We start from the raw sequence: 21,271 nt of genomic DNA, 5'->3' as shown, positions 1-21,271 counted from the left end.
TGCGTGGATGCTCAAACTATCACGCAACCGAGATTCAAAGTAACCATTCATTCAGTGACAAAGAAGGGCGTATGAAGGTAGATATGAAACAATGTTACATTGTATGTTTTTTTGCAAAAAAAGTATCAGGAACGACCCAGCCCATGTGTATATGCAATACGGTCTGTATATGCCCATACCAACAACTTTTGTTATGTTCTGAAATTAGTCCCTGGAAATGTAATGAAACAGTGTAATATAAACTGCATTTGTTAATAAGTACTTTATATGACCCTTCAACTTATCAATCAATTATAGTATATTGAACAGGGTTGGGTAGGTTACTTTCTAAATATAATCAGTTACATGTATTAGTTACCACTCAAATTGTAATCAGTAACAACTTTTGGATTACCCCAAACTCAGTATCATAACCTGATTACTTTCAGTTACTTTTGGATTACATTCTCCTTMGAAGACAAAATCAAATCAAATTGTATTGGTCACATACACGTGTTTAGCAGATGTTATTGCTGGTGTAGCGAAATGCTTGTTTTTCTATCTCCGACAGTGCAGTAATATCTAACAAGTAATATCAAACAACTTCCCAACATATACTCAATACACACAAATATAAGTAAGGAATGGAATTAAGAATATACATATATGGACGAGCAATGTCAGACCAGCAGCGACCTGCTTTTTAAATTATACGCGCAAAAAATATAAAATTTTATTTGGAATGGCAAGGCAGACAAAATTAAAAGGGCCTATTTATATAATGAATATGAATTTGGAGSGCAGAAATTATTAAATGGATTGGAAATGATGCAGACAATTACATTGATGGAAGCAACAATCTATCYGCAATATTAAAGCTGATCCAACCCCTAAGAAAAAAAGGGGAAAAAAGATACAGTAGAATAGTATAGAATACAGTATATACAAATGAGATGAGTAATGCAAGATATGTAAACATTATTAAAGTGACTAGTGTTTAATTTATTAAAGTGGCCAGCCTCTATGTGCTAGTGATGACTATTTAACATGCCTTGAGATAGAAGCTGTTTTTCAGTCTCTTGGTCCCAGCTTTGATACACCTGTACTGACCTCGCCTTCTGGATGATAGCAGGGTGAACATGCAGTGGCTCGGGTGGTTGTTGTCCTTGATGATCTTTTTGTTCTTCCTGTGACATTGGGTGCTGTAGGTGTCCTGGAGGGCAGGTAGTTTGCCCACGGTGATGCGTTGGGCAGACCGCATCAACCTCTGGAGAGCCCTGCAGTTGCAGGCGGTGCAGTTGCCGTATCAAGCGGTGATACAGCCCGACAGGATGCTCTCCATTGTGCATCTGCAAAAGTTTGTGAGGGTTTTAGATGCCAAGCCAAAAAAGGATCCATCCAACGCATTTGGTCATCATAGTGGTCTCTGACTTGTGGTCAGAGTCAGACTCGCTCAGGTGGAACCCGGGCCGGTTCCAGGCATAGGCGACATAAGCGGTCGCCCCCGACCCGCAACATTTATTTTATTTTGAATGGTCATCCACCATGGAATTCCAACTCAGGAACTCAGACCTCTTTCTAGAACTCTGACCTCATGATCACTGACGTCATGATTCGACCTCGTATTTTTCAGAGTTCCCAGTTTTCTTGAACGCATCATAACAGTGAGCTATGTGTAAAGCTGAAATTTTGTGTGCATCTTAAAAGCACCATTATCTTGAATGCACTGAAGTTGGAAATTTCAGAGTTCCCAGTTGTTTTGAACTCGGTATTAGTACACCTGTTGTTTACGAATGATTCAACAAATAAAATGTTATTTGATCACAGTGTAGCGAGCATGACTCCTGGTAATTTATGCTTGATCTGAAAATGTGGTCGGAAGCGCCGTATGTATGGTGTGATGCAAATACGGAGCTTCTGGAGGCATGCAGAGGCCAAATTGAGCTCCGTACAGCATCGCTGTGCACCTCTCAATTAAAAAAAAAAAAGTGGGCTCTGCATTGACATGATTGGTTGACGGTAGGTGAGGGCGGGAGGTCCTGCATAAACACAAACTCACTTCCTTGACAATTTCCTTCACAACAGCTCTGCGCAAAAGTATGAATGCCCTGATTTCTGCAGAGGTCTTATCACCCCAAATTCTGCAAGGCCAATGGAGACCCCGGAATGACCACCCAGCGCCTTTAATCTGCATGCGTGTGTGCGCAGGAGCGCAGTTCCGCCGGACGGCCTGCACAAAGAAGCACGAGATTGAACTTCACTGAACTTTCTAGTTTTCCCCCTTAGTTAACACTATCAACGTTTTCCTTTACTCTGGGAATTGTGATCGAATCAACGCAATATTAGCCACTTTCGATGCAACATACAGAAACAAAACGAACTATGCAAGAGATTTTGTTGTCGGCAGAACGCATCAGAGTAGGATTCTATTGCTTTGACAGGCAGGACTCAGCTCATACTCGACACAAACCAGTGCGGTATAACCAATCAGAGCTGCAGTAAGCCTATATGCAAATATACCATTGCCACATATGGATCTGTGTCATTCACTTTGAACTGGACTGTTTTACAGCATGAGCTGTCATTAGTAGATGTGCTTGTTTTGAGATCAAAGTAAGAGCTGCATGTAGCCAGATGTGCACATCTTGTTCATTTCCTTTACCTGTTAGGGAGTTATTATCCCAGTTATAAATAATGTGATTGCTTCTTACAAGAGCATAAAACATGTACATTTTTAGACGGGTGGGTATAATTTGTGAAACGTTCCAACAGGAATCTGTTCCAAAAACTTNGTGATTGCTTCTTACAAGAGCATAAAACATGTACATTTTTAGACGGGTGGGTATAATTTGTGAAACGTTCCAACAGGAATCTGTTCCAAAAACTTTGTAAATAACAAGGATGCCAACAAACAACRCATACAAAGTAGCATGATCAATTCACCTTGCTAACTAGCTGAGGAATAGGCATCAACTCACCACGTAGCTTATTCTTAATGTTTGACAATAGGCTACCAAAGTGAGGACAGACAATTTTCGGAATAAACGTGGTGAGTGAATAACTTAACAAAATTGCCCACTCCCTACCTGGTATCTTATTCTGCCGCTATACAACTTTGTATGTGTTGTTTGTTGTTTGGCTGCAACTGTAGGATGAACGATAGAACAGTTAAAATGTTATGTAATGCATTTTCTACATTGTTTTGATGGTAAGCCACTCTGGTAGGCCTACATTATGATCATACACAGTAGCTGACTTGACCACTGTCTGAAACTGAAATTTAAAGCGGGTACAGCCTCAGTGTTCACAGTAAACGCATGCTAGAAATTACACAGAATATTCACAATGTTTGCCCTCAGCAGACCTGAAATTTGCTCAGTGCCCAAAAAAATGTAGGGAACATTGCTTCTGCAGAGGTCACATCACAGTAAATGCTGTATGGCTAATGCAGACTTCGGACTGAACACGCAGTGTCGTTCAGACACTTTTATTTGCAGCCCATCTGTAAATAGCACACCCAACTACCTCATCCCCATATTGTTATTTATTTATTTTTTCTCTTTTGCACCCCAGTATCTCTACTTGCACATCATCTGCACATCTATCACTCCACTCTTAATGCAAAATTTTAATTATTTTGCCACTATGGCCTATTAATTGCCCTACCTCCCTAATCTTACTACATCTTACTACATTTGCACACACTGTACATCGATTTTTCTATTGTGTTATTGACTGTACGTTTGTTTATCCCATGTGTAACTCTGTGTTGTTGTTTTTGTCGCACTACTTTGCTTTATCTTGGCCAGGTCGCAGTTGTAAATGAGAACGTGTTCTCAACTGGTCTACCTGGTTAAATAAAGACGGGGGGGAAATTGTGAGCGAGTTTGATTAGACTGAACCATGGTAAACTGTGCTATGGCCCGTCACATCACCGGGCATATGTCACTTTTGTTTTCAAACAACTTTGCCGTTGGCTTTTACCAGGCGACACAGCTCACCCATGGGAGGCAGCCCGGTTTCAAGACGAATGCAATCAACGCTAATACCCTGACTACACCGCTCGCGTCGCGTGTGCGAGCATTGCAAAATAAATTTAGGAATCTATGTTATTCAATTATTGCACCCACACTGCTCGCGAGCGTCTGCGTTGCCAAGGGCAAATAGAAGTCATTCCTATTTCTGACGTAGATCGCGCTCCAATCGCGCTGCATTGGTTTATAGAAGCAGGTACCCACGTGCCATCTCCTCATTGGTTATACCCACGTGGGTGATTGAAAGACGAACTGTTGCCGGTTGTCATGGTAATACTATGAAAGTTTAGATGCCAATCACCATATAAGTTAAACGATGAAAAAGCCTGGAAGGAGGAGAGATGACTAGAAACTAGAGGTCGACCGATTAATCGGAATGGCTGATTAATTGGGGCCGATTTCAAGTTTTCATAACAATCGGTAATCTGCATTTTTGGACACCGATCATGGATGATTACCGTATATTGCACTCCACAAGGAGMCTGCGTGGCAGGCTGACAACCTGTTATGCGAGTGCAGCAAGGAGCCAAGGTAAGGTGCTAGCTAGCATTAAACGTATCKTATAAAAAACAATCAATCTTAACATAATCACTAGTTAACTACACATGGTTGATGATATTACTAGTTTATCTAGCTTTAATCCTGCGTTGCATATAATCGATGCGGTGCCTATTAATTTATCATTGAATCACAGCCTACTTCACCAAACGGATGAGTTAACAAGCGCATTCGTGAAAAAAGCACTGTTCGATGCACCAATGTGTACCTAACCATAAACATCAACGCCTTCGTTAAAATCAATAYACAGGTATATATTTTTAAACCTGCATATTTAGTTAATATTGCCTGCTAACATTAATTTATTTTAACTAGGGAAATTGTGTCACTTCTATTGCGTTCTGTTTTCAACAGAGTCATGGTTTATGCAGCAGTTTGGGCCACCTGGCTCGTTGCGAACTGTGTGAAGACTATTTCTTCCTAACAAAGACAGCCAACTTCGCAAACGGGATGATTTAAAAAAAGCGCATTTGCGAAAAAAGCACAATCGTTGCACGAATGTACCTAACCATAAAAATCAATGCCTTTCTTAAAATCAATACACAGAGTATATATTTTTAAACCTGCATATTTAGTTAAATAAATTAATGTTAGCAGGCAATATTAAACTAGGGAATTTGTGTCACTTCTCTTGGTTCATTGCACGCAGAGTCAGGGTATTTGCAATAGTTTGGACCGCCTGGCTCGTTGCGAACTAATATGCCAGAATTTTACGTAATTATGACATAACCTTGAAGGTTGTGCAATGTAACAGCAATATTTAGACTTATGGATGCCACCCATTAGAAATACGTAACGGTTCCGTATTTCGGTGAACGAAAAAACGTTTTGTTTTGAAATGATAGTTTCCGGATTTGACCATATTAATGACTCTACCGGCTCTTATTTCTGTGTTATTATATTATATTAAGTCTATATGTTGATAGAGCAGTCTGACTGAGCGGTGGTAGGCAGCAGCAGGCTCATAAGTCATTCATTCAAACAGCACTTTACTGCATTTGCCAGCAGCTCTTCGCAATGCTTCAAGCATTGCGCTGTTTATGACTTCAGCCTATCAATCTCCCGAGATTAGGCTGGCAATACTAAAGTACCTATTACAACATCCAATAGTCAAAGGGTTATGAAATAAAAATGTGGTATAGAGAGAGATAGTCCTATAATAACTACAACCTAAAACTTCTTACCTGGGAATATTGAAGACTCATGTTAAAAGGAACCACCAGCTTTCATATGTTTCATTGTTCTGAGCAAAGAACTTAAACGTTAGCTTTTTTACATGGCACATATTGCACTTTTACTTTTCTTCTCCAACACTTTGTTTTTGCATTATTTAAACCAAATTGAACATGTTTCATTATTTATTTGAGACTAAATTGATTTTATTGATATATTATTATTAAGTTAAAATAAAAGTGTTCATTGTTCATTCAGTATTTGTTGTAATTGTCATTATTACAAAATTATATATAAAAACGGCCGATTAATCCGGTATCAGCTTTTTTGGTCCTCCAATAATCGCTATCGGTATCGGCGTTGAAAAAATCATAATCGGATCAGCACTCTACTAGAAACGATTCGGTTGACCGTTTTATGTGTGGATTAATTGTCGGAGTAGAGGACCTTGTGCATTTCAGGTAAAATAACAACCTAATGTTTATATCCAGGACAAATTAGCTAGCAACAGCAAGCTAGCTAATTAGGACAAATTAGCTAGCAAGTGCAAGCTAAATTCCATAAATGTTTAAATCTTTTTCACCTGTCCCCCAAATTAATGTCATTGGTTCAGAGTTTGTTTTGATAATTTTAACCTGCGTGTCATGATCGCGTTTGGTGTAGGGGGACAAAATACATTTATGCACGATGGCGCATGCCGGTTTGGATTAGCAGGCGTTTGGTGAAGGGGGACAAAATACATTTATGCACGATGGCGCAAGCCGGTTTGGGTTCCGTGTAACCCTGTTCACCCGTGCAGGCCTGGGGCATTAATAGAATCCCCTCAGTTTTGATCCATAGACATTCAGTTCGATCACGTACAACATTTGTAAATGGTAGTTGCACATGATAAAACGCTAAATGTTAGCTTTTACCCTCTGATAGCCTAAACCTGGCACACTTAGCCCTATATTCTAACAACACCTTGGACAAGTATTATTTCCTGTAACAAATTCTGCATCAGCCAATAGGCCTTCTCCAAGTCGCTATTCACAATTTCCCCACAGTGAGGGAAAAACACAGGGGTTTTCATAGACCATGTTGACGATTTTAATTGGCTGATGCACATTTTGAGAAGAAAAAACGTTTAAACTTAAAGCTGTAACTTTTTGGGAGACACGACCAAATTCACATAGARATGAGAGTTACAGATCTGTCATTCCAAAGTGGGTCGCGAGGTGTCAGAGTAAATGTATAATTAATTCATGAATTACTGGAATTGATTTGGCCAAGTGCAACTGCGCTCTCTGTTCAGTSCACTCTCTGATAAGCAGCGGTCTCTGCTCGGTTTGGCAGAGTGGGAGAGGGAGATGCCCGTGTGCTTCGTCGTTTACCAGATCTTTTTTCTGCAGTTTTCTTGAACGTCACTCCGCGACACACGCTGCAGCGCTGTCGTTMAGCAGCAGATGATGCGCTGTCACTGAYTTGTCATTCCCACTCACCACTGTCATCAAATGGACTCATGCTAGCCACAAGTTCTGACTGAGCGGAATCGTCATGAAACGCAAATACGACGATGAGTTTATCTCTCTTTCATACAAACTTTGAGAAATAACGAGGAGCGCCCACAATGTGTTTGGTGCGGGGAAGTGTTTAGTAATAATTCTCAAAACGAACAAATTAATATGACACATCATCCACAGCATGACGGTAAACCCAAGGAGTTCTTACTAAACAGGGCAGAATGCTTCAGGAAACAGTGCTTCGACAGCGGAGAGGCATTGTTGTCATTTTATAACAGGTGATTTGAGTTTCTCTTTCAATCAGTTCCCTGGCCTTGTTCACAGCTAATAGCTTGCGTTAGCCAAAGCAAGCGAGCTAGCGACACTAATAACAGTGCAGATGAAGATGAAAAATGATCAGGCCTACTGTACATCTTACTGTAGAAATTATTGTTGAAAACAAGTCTAGGTTGGAACTGTTGCTGTTAAAATACAAGTAATAATTTTATTATGAATTGGAATAAAYTGATTGAAGCAAGATGCTTTTTGAGTCAAACACTCATACAGTTCTGGGTTGCTAATCTACAAGAAGCAGTCTGCCTGACTGAGAAAGCAGTAGATGTACTGATCCAGTTTGGCACCACATACAGTTGTAGTCGGAAGTTACAYACACCTTAGCCAAATACATTTAAACTCARTATTTCACAATTCCTGACATTTTATTATAATAAAAATTCCCTGTCTTAGGTCAGTTTGGATCACCACTTTATTTTAAGAATGTGAAATGTCACAATAATAGTAGAGAGAATGATTTATTTCAGCTTTTATTTCTTTTACCATGCTCCCAGTGGGTCAGAAGTTTACATGCACTCAATTAGTATTCGGTAGCATTGCCTTTAAATTGTTTAAATTGGGTCAAACATTTTGGGTAGCCTTCCACAAGCTTCCCACAATAAGTTGGGTGAATTCTGACACATTCCTCCTAACAGAGCTGGTGTAACTGAGTCAGGTTTGTAGGCCTCCTTGCTCGCCCACATGCTGTTTCAGTTCTGCCTACACATTTGTGATGGCCACTCCAATACCTTGACTTTGTTGTCCTTAAACCATTTTGCAACAACTTTGGAAGTATGTTTGGGGTCATTGTCGATTTTGGAAGACCCATTTGCGACCAAGCTTTCACTTCCTGACTGATGTCTTGAGATGTTGCTTCAATATATCCACATAATTTTCCTCCCTCATGATGCCATCAATGTTGTGAAGTGCACCAGTCCCTCCTGTAGCAAAGCACCCCCACAACATGATGTTGCCACCCCAGTGCTTCACAATTGGGATGGTGTTATTCAGCTTGCAAGCCTCCCCTTTTTCCTCCAAACATAAGGATGGTCATTATGGCCAAACAGTTCTATTTTTTGCTTCCTCAGACCAGAGGACATTTCTCCAAAAAGTGTGATCTTTGTCCCCATGTGCAGTTGCAAACCGTAGTCTGGCTTTTTTATGGCAGTTTTGGAGCAGTGTCTTCTTCCTTGCTGAGCGGCCTTTCAGGTTATGTCGATATAGGACTCGTTTTACTGTGGATATAGATACTTTTGTACCAGTTTCCTCCAGCATCTTCACAAGGTCCTTTGCTGTTGTTCTGGGATTGATTTGCACTTTTCGCACCAAAGTATGTTAATCTCTAGGAGACAGAACGCATCTCCTTCCTGAGCGGTATGACGGCTGCGTGGTCCCATGGTGTTTATACTTGTGTACTATTGTTTGTACAGATGARCATCRTACCTTCAGGCGTTTGGAAATTGCTCCCAGGGATGAACCAGACTTGTGGAGGTCTACAATATCTTTCTGATGTCTTGGCTGATTTCTTTTGATTTTCCCATGATGTCAAGCAAAGAGGTACTGAGTTTGAAGGTAGGCCTTGAAATACATCCACAGGTACACCTCCAATGATGTCAATTAGCCTATCAGAAGCTTCTAAAGCCATGACATAATTTTCAGGAATTTTCCAAGGCACAGTCAACTTATTGTATGTAMACTTCTGACCCACTGGAATTGTGTTACAGTGAATTATAAGTGAAATAATCTGTCTGTAAACAATTGTTGGAAAAATGACCTGTGTCATGCCAAAGTAGATGTCCTAWCCAACTTGCCAAAACTATAGTTTGTTAACAAGACATTTGTGGAGTGGTTGAAAAACAAGTTTTAATGACTCCAACCTAAGAGTATGTACACTTCCGACTTCAACTGTACCTATGTGTACAGAAACCAAAGTACAGAAACAGTCTCAATGCTGTGCATGACCTGAACTGTCAAAAACTGTTTGGTATGCTCTGGATTGACGTGTACGACAGCATGTTCCAGTTCCCGCCAATATTCAGCAACTTCGCAAAGCCACTGAAGAGGAGTGGGACAACATTCCACAGGCATCAAATCAAATCAAGTTTATTTTATATAGCCCTTCGTACATCAGCTAATATCTCAAAGTGCTGTACAGAAACCCAGCCTAAAACCCCAAACAGCAAGCAATGCAGGTGTAGAAGCACGGTGGCTAGGAAAAACTCCCTAGAAAGGCCAAAACCTAGGAAGAAACCTAGAGAGGAAGTCAACAGGCCACAGTCAACAGCCTGATCAACTCTATGCGAAGGAGATGCATGAGGAAAATGATGGTCACACCATATACTAGGGCTCCCGAGTGGCGCAGCGGTCTAAGGCACTGCATCTCAGTACTAGAGGCGTCACTACAGACCCTGGTTCGATCCCGGGCTGTATCACAACTGGCCGTGATCGAGAGTCCCATAGGGCRGCGCACAACTGGCTCAGCATTGTCCGGGTTAGGGGAGGGTTTGGCCGGGGTAGGCCGTCATTGTAAATAAGAATTTGTTCTAAACTGACTTGCCTAGTTAAATAAAGGTTAAAAACAAACAAACAAAATATATATATATATACACTGACTGGTTTTCTGATCCACGCACCAACAGATACATATCTGTTTTCCCATTCATGTGAAATCCATAGATTAGGGCCTAATTTATTTATTTAAATTGACTGATTTCCTTATATGAACTGTAACTCAGTCAAATATTTGAAAATGTTGCATTTATATTTATGTTCAGTGTAGTAGGTAGGCCCAGGCACTGCAGGCTTTGTCTCCCTCTTCTGGTGGTACATTTTAGGATTCACAGCTAAGCAAATTGAGCGTCAAACTACACAATTTAAAACAACTACAATTCCCATTTTGCACAGGGACAAACGTTGCCTAGGTTCAAAGGTTAATCATAACCAACACAATAGTATACTTGGCTAGCTGCTCGGCTCTTGGAGAAAGATAAACAACTCTTCTTTGCGAAATKAACAGCACTCGACTCCTATAGCGTTGGAGTCTGATCAAACTGTTTGAAAATCATAAGTGTAGGTGTTTGCACTATTGTCGCTGTTTTTCGAAGGCGCTAGCTAATGTTAGCACACTAACGTAGCCATCACTGAACTGGCTCGCTAGCTAGATAGTTACACACAAAACTACAGCTATGTTTGTGCAAGAAGAGAAGATATTCGCTGGAAAAATATTAAAAATCCACATTTGTACTATGGAGGGTACAGAGTGGTTGGAAGAAGTAACAGAGGGTACCACTATTGAAAAACTCAAAGAGAAGTGCTTGAAACATGTATGCTTGTTTATTTTCTTACTTGCTCATTAATTGGTGTTTGCCCGGGTGAAATTGTAACGTAGTTGTGTAACTGTGTCGCCGATGTTTGCAGCCCTAGTTGAAATAGTCAGTGTCGGTGTCAGTCGTTCCGTATTTATAGTAACTGGGTAGACACAGCTATTTATAATTTAGCAAGTTGGTTCACAAGTTAGCGAGCCTAGAATCCCTGCAAACTAGGCGCACCCCATGAGCTCTTTGRCAAAATGTGATAGCTAGCCTAGCCCAAATGCTCGTGTCTGTTGGTGTAGCTATGTAAGTTACTCTGTTTRTGTTCCTAGGCTCCTGTCTTTTCCTTATTTGTTCCACAGACTATACTGTACTGTTGCTAGTTAGGGCCACCCATTTTTACACTTGATTCTTCTGTAAGTGACAGTATGATGCCCCACATGCAGCTAGCCTACCCCATATGGCTGCCAGTCTCTTTCTGCACTGCATCCTCCTAGTACAAGTTTAGATAAGCGAGATAACAGTAAGAGACCCAGCTAATGYAGAAATCATTGGTACCTTTTAGAAATAGGTTTGGCTGTTGATATAGGTCTAGCTAGCCTATCCATTACCAATTATTTGCGTGGTAAAAAAAAAAGAGTAATATAATTACCAGGGTGAAAGTACTGCTACTGGTTCCTGTCGGTGGGCTAATTTTTTTGGGGGGGTGGGGGGTTTGCTTGTTTTGCAGTATGTACATGGAAGCCTCGAAGACCCCAAAACAATCACACACCATAAACTTGTCCATGCTGCCACGGAGAGGATCCTCAAAGAAACTAAAACGGTTGCAGATGAAAGTCTAAAAGATAAAGGTACTCCTATGGATTTAAAGGTTTGAAGTTGTCTCAATGTTTATAATTTCCAATCAAACAATTAGCCAATATGATCAATGCTACTACATGCCATTAAGTGAATGTTTTCCTTTGCTTTTAGATGTTCTTCTACTGATAAAGAAGAGACCACTGCCACCCCCTCTGAAAATGGCTGACATAACTGCAGAGGAAAAGGTAGGCCAAACAACAGATTTAAATACTCTCCCTAATTGTATTGGTTTGTGGCTTATCTAACTCGGCAAGGGCACTGATCATCAGACAAAAATGTTTAATGAATTGCTAAGACTGCTAGAACCAGGGACAACATATCAAGAAACGTATTACATCCAACTAGTTGTACTGTTTGGGACTATCTTAATGTGTGTTTCCTCCTTGTCTGTCAGAAGAAGCAGGATAACAAGGCTCCAGATAAAGATGCCATCCTGAAGGCCACCGCTGGCCTGTCCACCCGCCACACAGACCGCACTGTCACCCAGCATAACATCAGAGATGTAAGTACAGTACTGCACAATACAGTAAATAACCTGTCAGAATGCATAGTTCAAGCACTTCAGGAGCTTTCAACTAACTATTGTACTGAAATTCAACTATAGGCCTAAAATGCATGGTCCTGCAAACTTATCAGAGACATATTCAAATGAGTGGATTTGGTCATATTAAGCCTGTTCTAAGTCCCTGATACTAAGATTTATTTATTTATTTTTTAGCCAGGAAGTTCCAATGAGGTCAGAAGATCTCATTCCCAAAGAACCTCATTCTTAWAGAGAGGTTATTAATTCTGGTTTATGTGTGTGTGTGTACATTTTCCATCAGTTTCAGACGGAGCTCAGGAAAATCCTTGTCTCTCTCATTGAAGTGGCCCAGAAGCTTCTCGCCTTGAACCCCGATGCCGTGGAGCTCTTCAAAAAGGCCAATGGTACAGTGTAGAAATTATTTAATTATCTAAGATTGTTTTTGGCACCTGCCTTGCAGGGCTGTAAGAGGCTGGTTTTGCATTAGTTTATTTTATATTTTTTAACTAGGCAAGTCAGTTGAGAACAAATCCTTATTTACAATGATGGCCTAGGAACAGTGGGTTAACTACCTTGTTCAGGGGCAGAACGACAGATTTTTACCTTGTCAACTCGGGGATCCGATCTAGCAAACTTTCGGTTACTGGCCCAACGTTCTAACCACTAGGCTACCTGCCGCCCCAACGGCTACCTGCCATTTTTAATGAACAACAAGTTGGAGCTGTAACAGTCATATTGTCACTGAGCTTATGTATGAGTGACAGAATAGTGCAATATGTAAGGGATAATCAACTAGTGGCTATACGTTCTCTGGAAAATAATGTGCGACGTGGAACTCACCTTCCACAGAGTTGCATTATTTTCCAGAGTGAGCATTAGAGCTCCCAAGTTGAATATCCCTTTTTTATACCATGGCTATAATTTAACACATTTGATGCTAGAAATGTGTTCAACATCCACTGAAKTAGCTAGCAAGTTTACTAGATATCTACAGTAGTTGCCTTGGTAACCAAACAAATAGACTTGCTAGCTCAGCTAACCAAATCCATATAAATCAGTATGATTGATTCTGATTTCTATGGCCAAAGCATTAGTCCTAATTTGCTATTATGAAAATCTTATTCAACAATGCCAATAATGTTTTCAAATCAACTTTTGCTTTCAAAAGCAGCTCAAACAGAACATGTAAGTATGAATTTCATAGCCACTGAATTATACTGTGCATTATAGGGAATTATAAACTGGGTGGTTCGAGCCCTGAATGCTGATTGACTGACAATCGTGGTATATCAGACCATATACCACGGGTATGACAACATTTATTTTTACTGCTCTAATTACATTGGTAACCAGTTTATAATAGCAATAAGGCACCTCTGGGCTTTGTGGGTTGGCATCGTGCCTAAGAACAACCYTTAGCAGTGGTATGTTGACCATATACCACACCCCCTCGTGCCTTATTGCTTAATTATACAGCGGGTGGATCTAATTCTGGATGCTGATTGGTTAAAGCTGCGTTGCAGTCGGTGTCTATTCCACAAGTTACCACTGGCTAAATCTATGCCGTTAAAATGCCTATTTACTCTTTTCCATCTGACTGCGCAATCCACTGTCTCGTCAGCCCAGCCAGGCAATTTATAAACTTGATCTCTACTATAAAATGCATCTAGACAATATCTCACCTTTCTTTTAGACTAACATTTAGTTTTCAACAGCGGAGATTTGTATAAATCTTGCTTTCTGACATTTGCAACATTTCAATATTCAAATTTGAGACAGACGGGCAGCTTTTCTCAGCCAGTCGAAATCATGAATCAGCATACATTTTTATGGATACAAAGAAATGTCAATAAACAGGTGAAGCTAAATGAAGTGCAGCTAGTTTGCAGTCTTTCCAGCTTCAGTTTGAAGTGATTGTGTTAGCTGTGTTTTTGGCTAGCTCCTCTGAACAACAGTGTCCAGATTTTCTATGCCAGGTGAAATCGCGCATCATWAGCTCATTGTTATGGATGTATCCCAAAAATATCACTAGAAAACAGCTTAAACAAACGCAAATGCGGCTGTTATTCTGGCTGCACTGTTTGACATGACTAAGTTAGCTGTAGTTGAATAGCTGTTTGGGGTTTTAGGCTGGGTGTCTGTACAGCACTTCGAGATATTAGCTGATGTACGAAGGGCTATATAAAATAAAATTGATTGAATAGCTAGCAAGCAAGGGATAAGAACGTTGCCAGCCAGTATGGCAATGGAACATTTAGAATGAACGACTGGGTTGCGGCAATACAGTTGAAGTCGGAAGTTTACATACACTTAGGGTGGAGTCATTAAAACTCGTTTTTCAACCGCTCCACAAATTTATTGTTAACAAACTATAGTTTTGGCAAGTCGGTTAGGACATCTACTTTGTRCATGACACAAGTAATTTTTCCAACAATTGTTTACAGACAGATTATTTCACATCACAATTCCATTGAGTCAGAAGTTTACATACATAAGTTGACTGTGCCTTTAAACAGCTTGGAAAATTCCAGGAAATGTCATGGCTTTAGAAGCTTCTGATAGGCTAATTTACCTAATTTGAGTCAATTGGAGGTGTACCTGTGGATGTATTTTAAGGCCTACCTTCAAACTCAGTGCCTCTTTGATTGACATCATGGGAAAATCAAAAGAAATCAGCCAGACCTCAGAAAAATATTGTGGACCTCTACAAGTCTGGTTCATCCTTGGGAGCMATTTCCAAACGCCTGAAGGTACCATGTTCATCTGTACAAACAATAGTATGCAAGTATAAACACCATGGGACCACGCAGCCATCATACTGCTCAGGAAGGAGACACGTTCTGTCTCCTAGAGATGAACGGACTTTGGTGCGAAAAGTGCAAATCAATCCCAGAACAACAGCAAAGGACCTTGTGAAGATGCTGGAGGAAACTGTACAAAAGTATCTATATCCACAGTAAAACGAGTCCTATATCGACATAACCTGAAAGGCCTCTCAGCAAGGAAGAAGCCGCTGCTCCAAAACTGCCATAAAAAAGCCAGACTACGGTTTGCAACTGCACATGGGGACAAAGATCATACTTTTTGGAGAAATGTCCTCTGGTCTGAGGAAACAAAAATAGAACTGTTTGGCTATAATAACCATCCTTATGTTTGGAGGAAAAAGGGGGAGGCTTGCAAGCCGAAKAACACCATCYCAACCGTGAAGCACGGGGGTGGCARCATMATGTTRTGGGGGTGCTTTGCTGCAGGAGGGACTGATGTACTTCACAAAATAGATGGCATCATGAGGGAGGGAAATTATTTGGATATATTGAAGCAACATCTCAAGACATCAGTCAGGAAGTAAAGCTTGGTCGCAAATGGATCTTCCAAATGTACATTGACCCCAAGCATACTTCCAAAGTTGTGGCAAAATGGCTTAAGGACAACAAAGTMAAGGTATTGGAGAGGCCATCACAAAGCCCTGACCTCAATCCTATAGAAAATGTGTGTGCAGAACTGAAGAAGCGTGTGTGATTCAGGGGGCCTACAAWCCTGACTCAGTTACACCAGCTCTGTCAGGAGGAATGGGCCAAAATTCACCCAACTTATTGTGGGAAGCTTGTGGAAGGCTACCCAAAAYGTTTGACCCAAGTTAAACAATTGAAAGGCAATGCTACCGAATACTAATTGAGTGTATGTAAACTTCTGACCCACTGGGAATGTGATGAAAGAAATAAAAGCTGAAATAAATCATTCTCTACTATTATTCTGACATTTCACATTCTTAAAATAAAGTGGTGATCCTAACTGACCTAAGACAGGGAATTTTTACTAGGATTAAATGTCAGGAATTGTGAAACTGAGTTAAAATATATTTGGCTAAGGTGTATGTAAACTTCCGACTTCAACTGTAGATACAGAACAAAAAKACTWAATGACTGGGTCACGTCTCTGGCAACCGAACCGATAGAACGAACGACCAGCCAGCTTGGGTAGCAACCCTAGATTTGTGTCAGTACTATATCTTGTGGAATGATTAAATAGTATGAATAAATTAATCAAAATAAAATAAAGATATTTTGGTAACCCGTTGTATAAAAGTGATAATGCCAGAGAAGCCGGTGTTTGGAGAATATATTGGCACGGTTTGACAATATATCCCTCAAACACCGGCTTCTCGGGCATTATCACTTAAATAATGCACGCTCTAAAATTCCCTTCAAGGCAGTCAGTAGCAATGCCATTGCATAAAGTATTATTATAGTTATACTATTATTCATTAATATTGTGTGTGTGGTTTGTCAGCCATGCTGGATGAGGAGGAGGAGGACCGGGTGGATGAGACGACCCTTCAGCAGCTGACTGAGATGGGTTTCCCTGAGAGCAGAGCCATCAAAGCCCTCAGACTCAACCAGTGAGTCACAATCAATAATACTTATCAGCACCTGAAGTCAAATGAGATAATCAGAATCACTGACACAACCAGTGCAGGGTTTTTTCTGAATCAAAAAGGGGCGTGACGGGGGTGTGGCAATGGGCATGCTCAGCCCATGGTTCGTGCTATCTTGGCCCAGCTGTATTTGGTCAAGGTCCTGGGCAAGAACAATTTTGAGGCCCCCCATCTTGGCCACGGGGCTATTTCCTGCAATTCTGCAGATTTTTCCATGAAGCTGAGAGAGCTTTTGCCGTTTGTAAGCCAATTTTCTGCTATGGAGCTGAGGGAACTTTTAGCTATTTTCCTGTATGTTTCCCCCCTGCAATTTTATGCATTTTGCCATGGCTAATATGGTGTTCTTATGCTCAAACATGATAACAAAACCAATAGTCCTGAATTCATTGTTTTTGTCTAGCTTTTATTTGAGTGATTTAAAAAAATATATATATATTTTTTTCTCTCATAGTTTAAAAAAATATAGGTCCATTATCTTTTCTTTTTTTTCTTTTCTTTTTTTACATACATGATACTAACTGGTTAGTTGTTTCTATATACAACAACACCGACAATGTTTTTCCATCCCAAAAATKAATCCCCCCCTGAAAACACTGTTTGGACCTAAACAAATGATTAGGCCGTTCGCCCAAGACTTTTCTATGCAAAACAAAAAAACCTGTAGTGTTTAAGATGATGGCAGATTAAAAAAAATTAATGAGCATGGCCTTGTTTCTATTACAGCATATTGGATGACACTCATTCATGTTCAATGTAACTGCGATGGGTTTAGGCTGCCACATAATACTCACATTTTCCCTATGCCCATCATGAGGTTGCTACAACCTAGCCTATGAATAAAAGTTTACAACGTAGGTGCACACAGGGCGAGACACCAGATTTAGGGTGACAGACAGTGACACTTTTTTTTTGACACCTGGACATACGGTGCCATTTAAATACTACCTTGCACACKCTTGCCTGCATCTAGCTGATTTAGGGTGTAATCATTAGTCCAACAGTTGCAAACGAGAGTTTCTAATCGACAAATTCAGCTATGTTTATACTCGTTTTGTTCCGTTTGCTTCCTTTTAAGAAACATTTTTCAACAGAATCGGGAATAAATTCACCCCTGATCTCACACAAACACAGTTCGCTTTCATAGCAGCCACGTTGTATTCCTTCTCGCATCTATGCGCGCTCCTCCTCTCACCTCTTCCCTTTCGCTTGTGGACTTCAATGTGCAACACATCAGCTGTGAAAAAACCTTTCCAAGCCAAACCGCTACACTCAGCCTACATCATTGTCACCATATTAGCTAAAGTTACGTCATAGTCAGCAAAGCTAATTGAACTAACGYGTTAGTAAACCCGCTACAATCATGCAGTAATGTTAGTGTASTGTATAGTCACTAAGCAGTTACATCGGCGGCCCTGGTGGCAATACATTTGTAAAACCGAAAACTTACCTTGTGTTCCAGTGTTGTGTTGGAAAGTCATAGCCAGCTAGCTAACATAGCATCCYTCTGTTTGTGCAGGGTGCTCAGTAGGCTAAACTAGCTAGCTGCATTTGCTGGCAAAGTGAGAGAGAGAAATTACTCTCTCTTGCTTCTCCATTTTGGAAGTAATTAATTTAACTGTTCAACTATTGTCTTTCTCTCTTTGAATCAACTACTCACCACATTTTATACACTAGTGCTAGCTAGCTGTTTATGCTGTTTATGCTTTCAGTACTAGATTCATTCTCTGATACTTTGATTGGGTGGACAAAATGTCAGTTCATGCTGCAAGAGCTCTGAGGTTGGAGGAAGTCCTCTGGAAGTTGTCATAATTACTGTGTAAGTCTATGGAAGGGGATGAGAACCATGAGCCTCCTAGGTTTTGTGTTGAAGTCAATGTACCGGAAGCTAGCTGTCTTCCGGCTACACCATGGCGCTACCCTACAGAGTGCTGTTGAGGCTACTGTAGAACTTCTTTGCAAAATAGTGTGTTTTAATCAATTATTTGGTGATGTGATTATATTTAGTATAGTTTTATCCAAAAAGGATAAATGTCTGACATTGAATTTTTTTTTTAAATAATCAATTCACTGAGGATGGACCACTACCCTGGAGTGTAGTCTGAGTCAATGATACTGGTCAGTGGTCATATCACTGAAGTCTATAAAGAATCAATTAGACACTTTGCCTGTGATTCTATCCATCACAACAAGTGAGTCCAGTCTGATCAGATGMGTCTGAAACAACAAATTTAACCATGCCCCTCCCTCACTGCCTCTCCTGCAGCATGTCAGTGACCCAGGCCATGGAGTGGCTGATTGAGCATGTAGACGACCCCACGGTGGACACCACCCTGCCCGGCCAGGACGCCCCAGGAGCAGTAGGAGCCACAGCACCACCCCTGATCCCCTCTATCTCCGCCTCATTTCCGAACCTCCTCCGCACCCTCTCCCAGACCAACACAGATGCCGCCGCCAGGCAGGACGAACTCACTGAGATCTTCAAGAGGATCCGAAGGAAAAGGGAGTTCAGGCCCGACTCACGGGTGAGTGTTCTCTCTGTCCCAATGCCCTGGGATATACCAAGCTAAAACTGTTACATGTTAGACTGGTCCCATATCTGTTTGTGCTGAATAGCCAACTGAAGGATTTGGCAAGACGACAAACAAATCTGTGACCAGGCAAGAAACCTTCCTAATGTTGAATTGCATACCAATGTACCCTCAGAACAGCCTCAATTCATCAGCCTCAACTCTACAACATATYGAAARCGTTTCACAGGGATGCTGGCCCATGGTGWGCCTGGCACATACTACCATACCCCRTTCAAAGGCACTTCAATCTTTTGTCTTGCCCATTCACCCTCTGACATGTACACATACACAATCCATGTTTCAATTGTCTCAAGGCTTAAAAATCCTTTAACCTGTCTTTCCTCCCCATTGCTATTGCAACCTCTGCAATAAGGAATTGTTTAAAAAATTAATTTATGGAACCTTTATTTAGAAAGTTCACAACACATCTCATACTCTTCTCTCCTTTTAGTCACCACCCCAGCTATACATTTTATGACCCCAATGAGTATCCCATATCTGGACTGTGGAATGTCCATGGTCCTCTTTGTTTAGCTAGATGTCAGAATCACACCCCATCCATCTTCATTGTCCTGGGCCTGACCCTGCTCTCTGATCCTAGGCAATTTCCTCTTAACTGATTAGGTCAACTTTTCCAAATTAGCATACACACAGTTTCATGGCCTGAACTCYATTAATACTCACTTGTTAATGATTATTCACTAAACAAGATACAAACAAACTATAGTTTAAAATGAAACATGTTACATTTTAACAGAATCCATCAACTGATTGAAGGGGATTTAACAAGTGACATAAATAAGAGGTCATAGCTTTCMCCTGGAAAGAGCTATTACTAATGTTTTGTACACTGTGTATATAGCTGTTAGCTAGCTTACCTAAAATGTCGTAAAATGTGTCTCTGCTACTCTCTTACTGAATGTTGTCTTCAAACTGTGATAAACTATTGGCCCTTTTTATAGAATGACGGTGTAATGATAAACTAACTCAGTATCGTTCTTTGTCTCTGCAGGCTGTCATTGCGTTAATGGAGATGGGCTTTGATGAGAAGGAGGTGGCCGATGCCCTGAGAGTCAATAACAACCAACAGGATGCTGCAGTAGGTTTACTGTCCACACTGAGGAATAAAAKATCAAAGAAAATGAAGCAGACACTTATTGAGTAAAAAAAATAAGTCATTGCTTCCTGTCTTCTATGAATGGACTGCTTTTTACACCTCTTACCCATGTTGTCATTAGGAATGAGAACTGGTTCTCCATTGACCGTCCTAGTTTAAGAGAAGTTAACTAACTGATCTAAACCCACAGTGCGAGTGGCTGCTGGGGGACAGGAAGCCGTCTCCGGAGGACTTGGATAAAGGCATCGACATCAACAGTTCTCTGTTCCAGGCCATCCTGGAGAACCCTGTGGTCCAGCTGGGCCTCACCAATCCCAAAACACTGCTGGGTAGGTTTGGAGTAAAACAAATTGTTCAGTTAAAAATAACAAAGCTCAGAGGATAAGGGGAGGGGGTGTACCTGTTCATCAAGCGTCACGCTACAGAAACATGCTTCAGTCCTATGGGCCGTTCTGGCTCAGACGAGGCTACTTATTGAGTTGTTGTGTAGTCTCTAAAACCCTCTAAAACGTTCTGTTTGTGTGTAGCGTTTGAGGACATGTTGGAGAACCCTCTGAACAGCACCCAATGGATGAATGACCCTGAGACTGGGCCTGTCATGCTGCAGATCTCCAGAATCTTCCAGACACTCAACCGCACGTAGAGAGAGAGAAGAGAAGAGAGAGAGAGAGAGAGAGAGAGAGAGAGAGAGAGAGTGGTGAGTGTGAGTGTGTGTGTGTGTGTGTGTGTGTGTGGTGTGTGTGTGTGTGTGTGTGGTGTGTGTGGGGTTTGGGTGTTGTTGTAGTTGAGCTTGTGTGTGTGTAGGTGAGCTTGTGTAAGTGTGCACACGGCTGTGACAAGTATTGTTTTTTGCCTTTAAAGTCAAAGCCGGAGAAGGGGGGGGGGTGTAAAAGACA

The 21,271-nt window shown here is 41.0% G+C and overlaps 1 protein-coding gene across 3 annotated transcripts; it reads left to right on the top strand.

Annotated features, from left to right (window-relative positions):
- The first annotated feature begins 9 nt into the window (after positions 1–9).
- On the top strand, positions 10–21,051 carry LOC111975133 (ubiquitin-associated domain-containing protein 1-like). 3 transcript variants are annotated; one of them, XM_024003321.2, is made up of 10 exons: positions 10–77; positions 11,600–11,720; positions 11,842–11,915; positions 12,125–12,232; positions 12,555–12,657; positions 16,544–16,652; positions 18,952–19,210; positions 20,271–20,357; positions 20,566–20,704; positions 20,903–21,051. In XM_024003321.2, exons 1-10 carry the CDS (start codon positions 72–74, stop codon positions 21,016–21,018), a joined length of 1,122 nt encoding a protein of 373 aa, XP_023859089.1. In that variant the 5' UTR covers positions 10–71; the 3' UTR covers positions 21,019–21,051. The 3 variants fall into 3 exon arrangements, with proteins under 3 accessions (XP_023859089.1, XP_023859088.1, XP_023859087.1); XM_024003320.2 differs by lacking the exon at positions 10–77 and adding an exon at positions 10,482–10,881 and having other exon boundaries at positions 12,128–12,232; XM_024003319.2 differs by lacking the exon at positions 10–77 and adding an exon at positions 10,482–10,881.
- The last annotated feature ends 220 nt before the right edge of the window (positions 21,052–21,271 follow it).

Source organism: Salvelinus sp. IW2-2015, linkage group LG15 (assembly GCF_002910315.2).
Source record: "Salvelinus sp. IW2-2015 linkage group LG15, ASM291031v2, whole genome shotgun sequence".
Classification (NCBI taxonomy): domain Eukaryota; kingdom Metazoa; phylum Chordata; class Actinopteri; order Salmoniformes; family Salmonidae; genus Salvelinus; species Salvelinus sp. IW2-2015.
The sequence above is the reverse complement of the archived record's forward strand: the minus strand, read 5'-3'. Positions and strand labels throughout refer to the sequence as shown.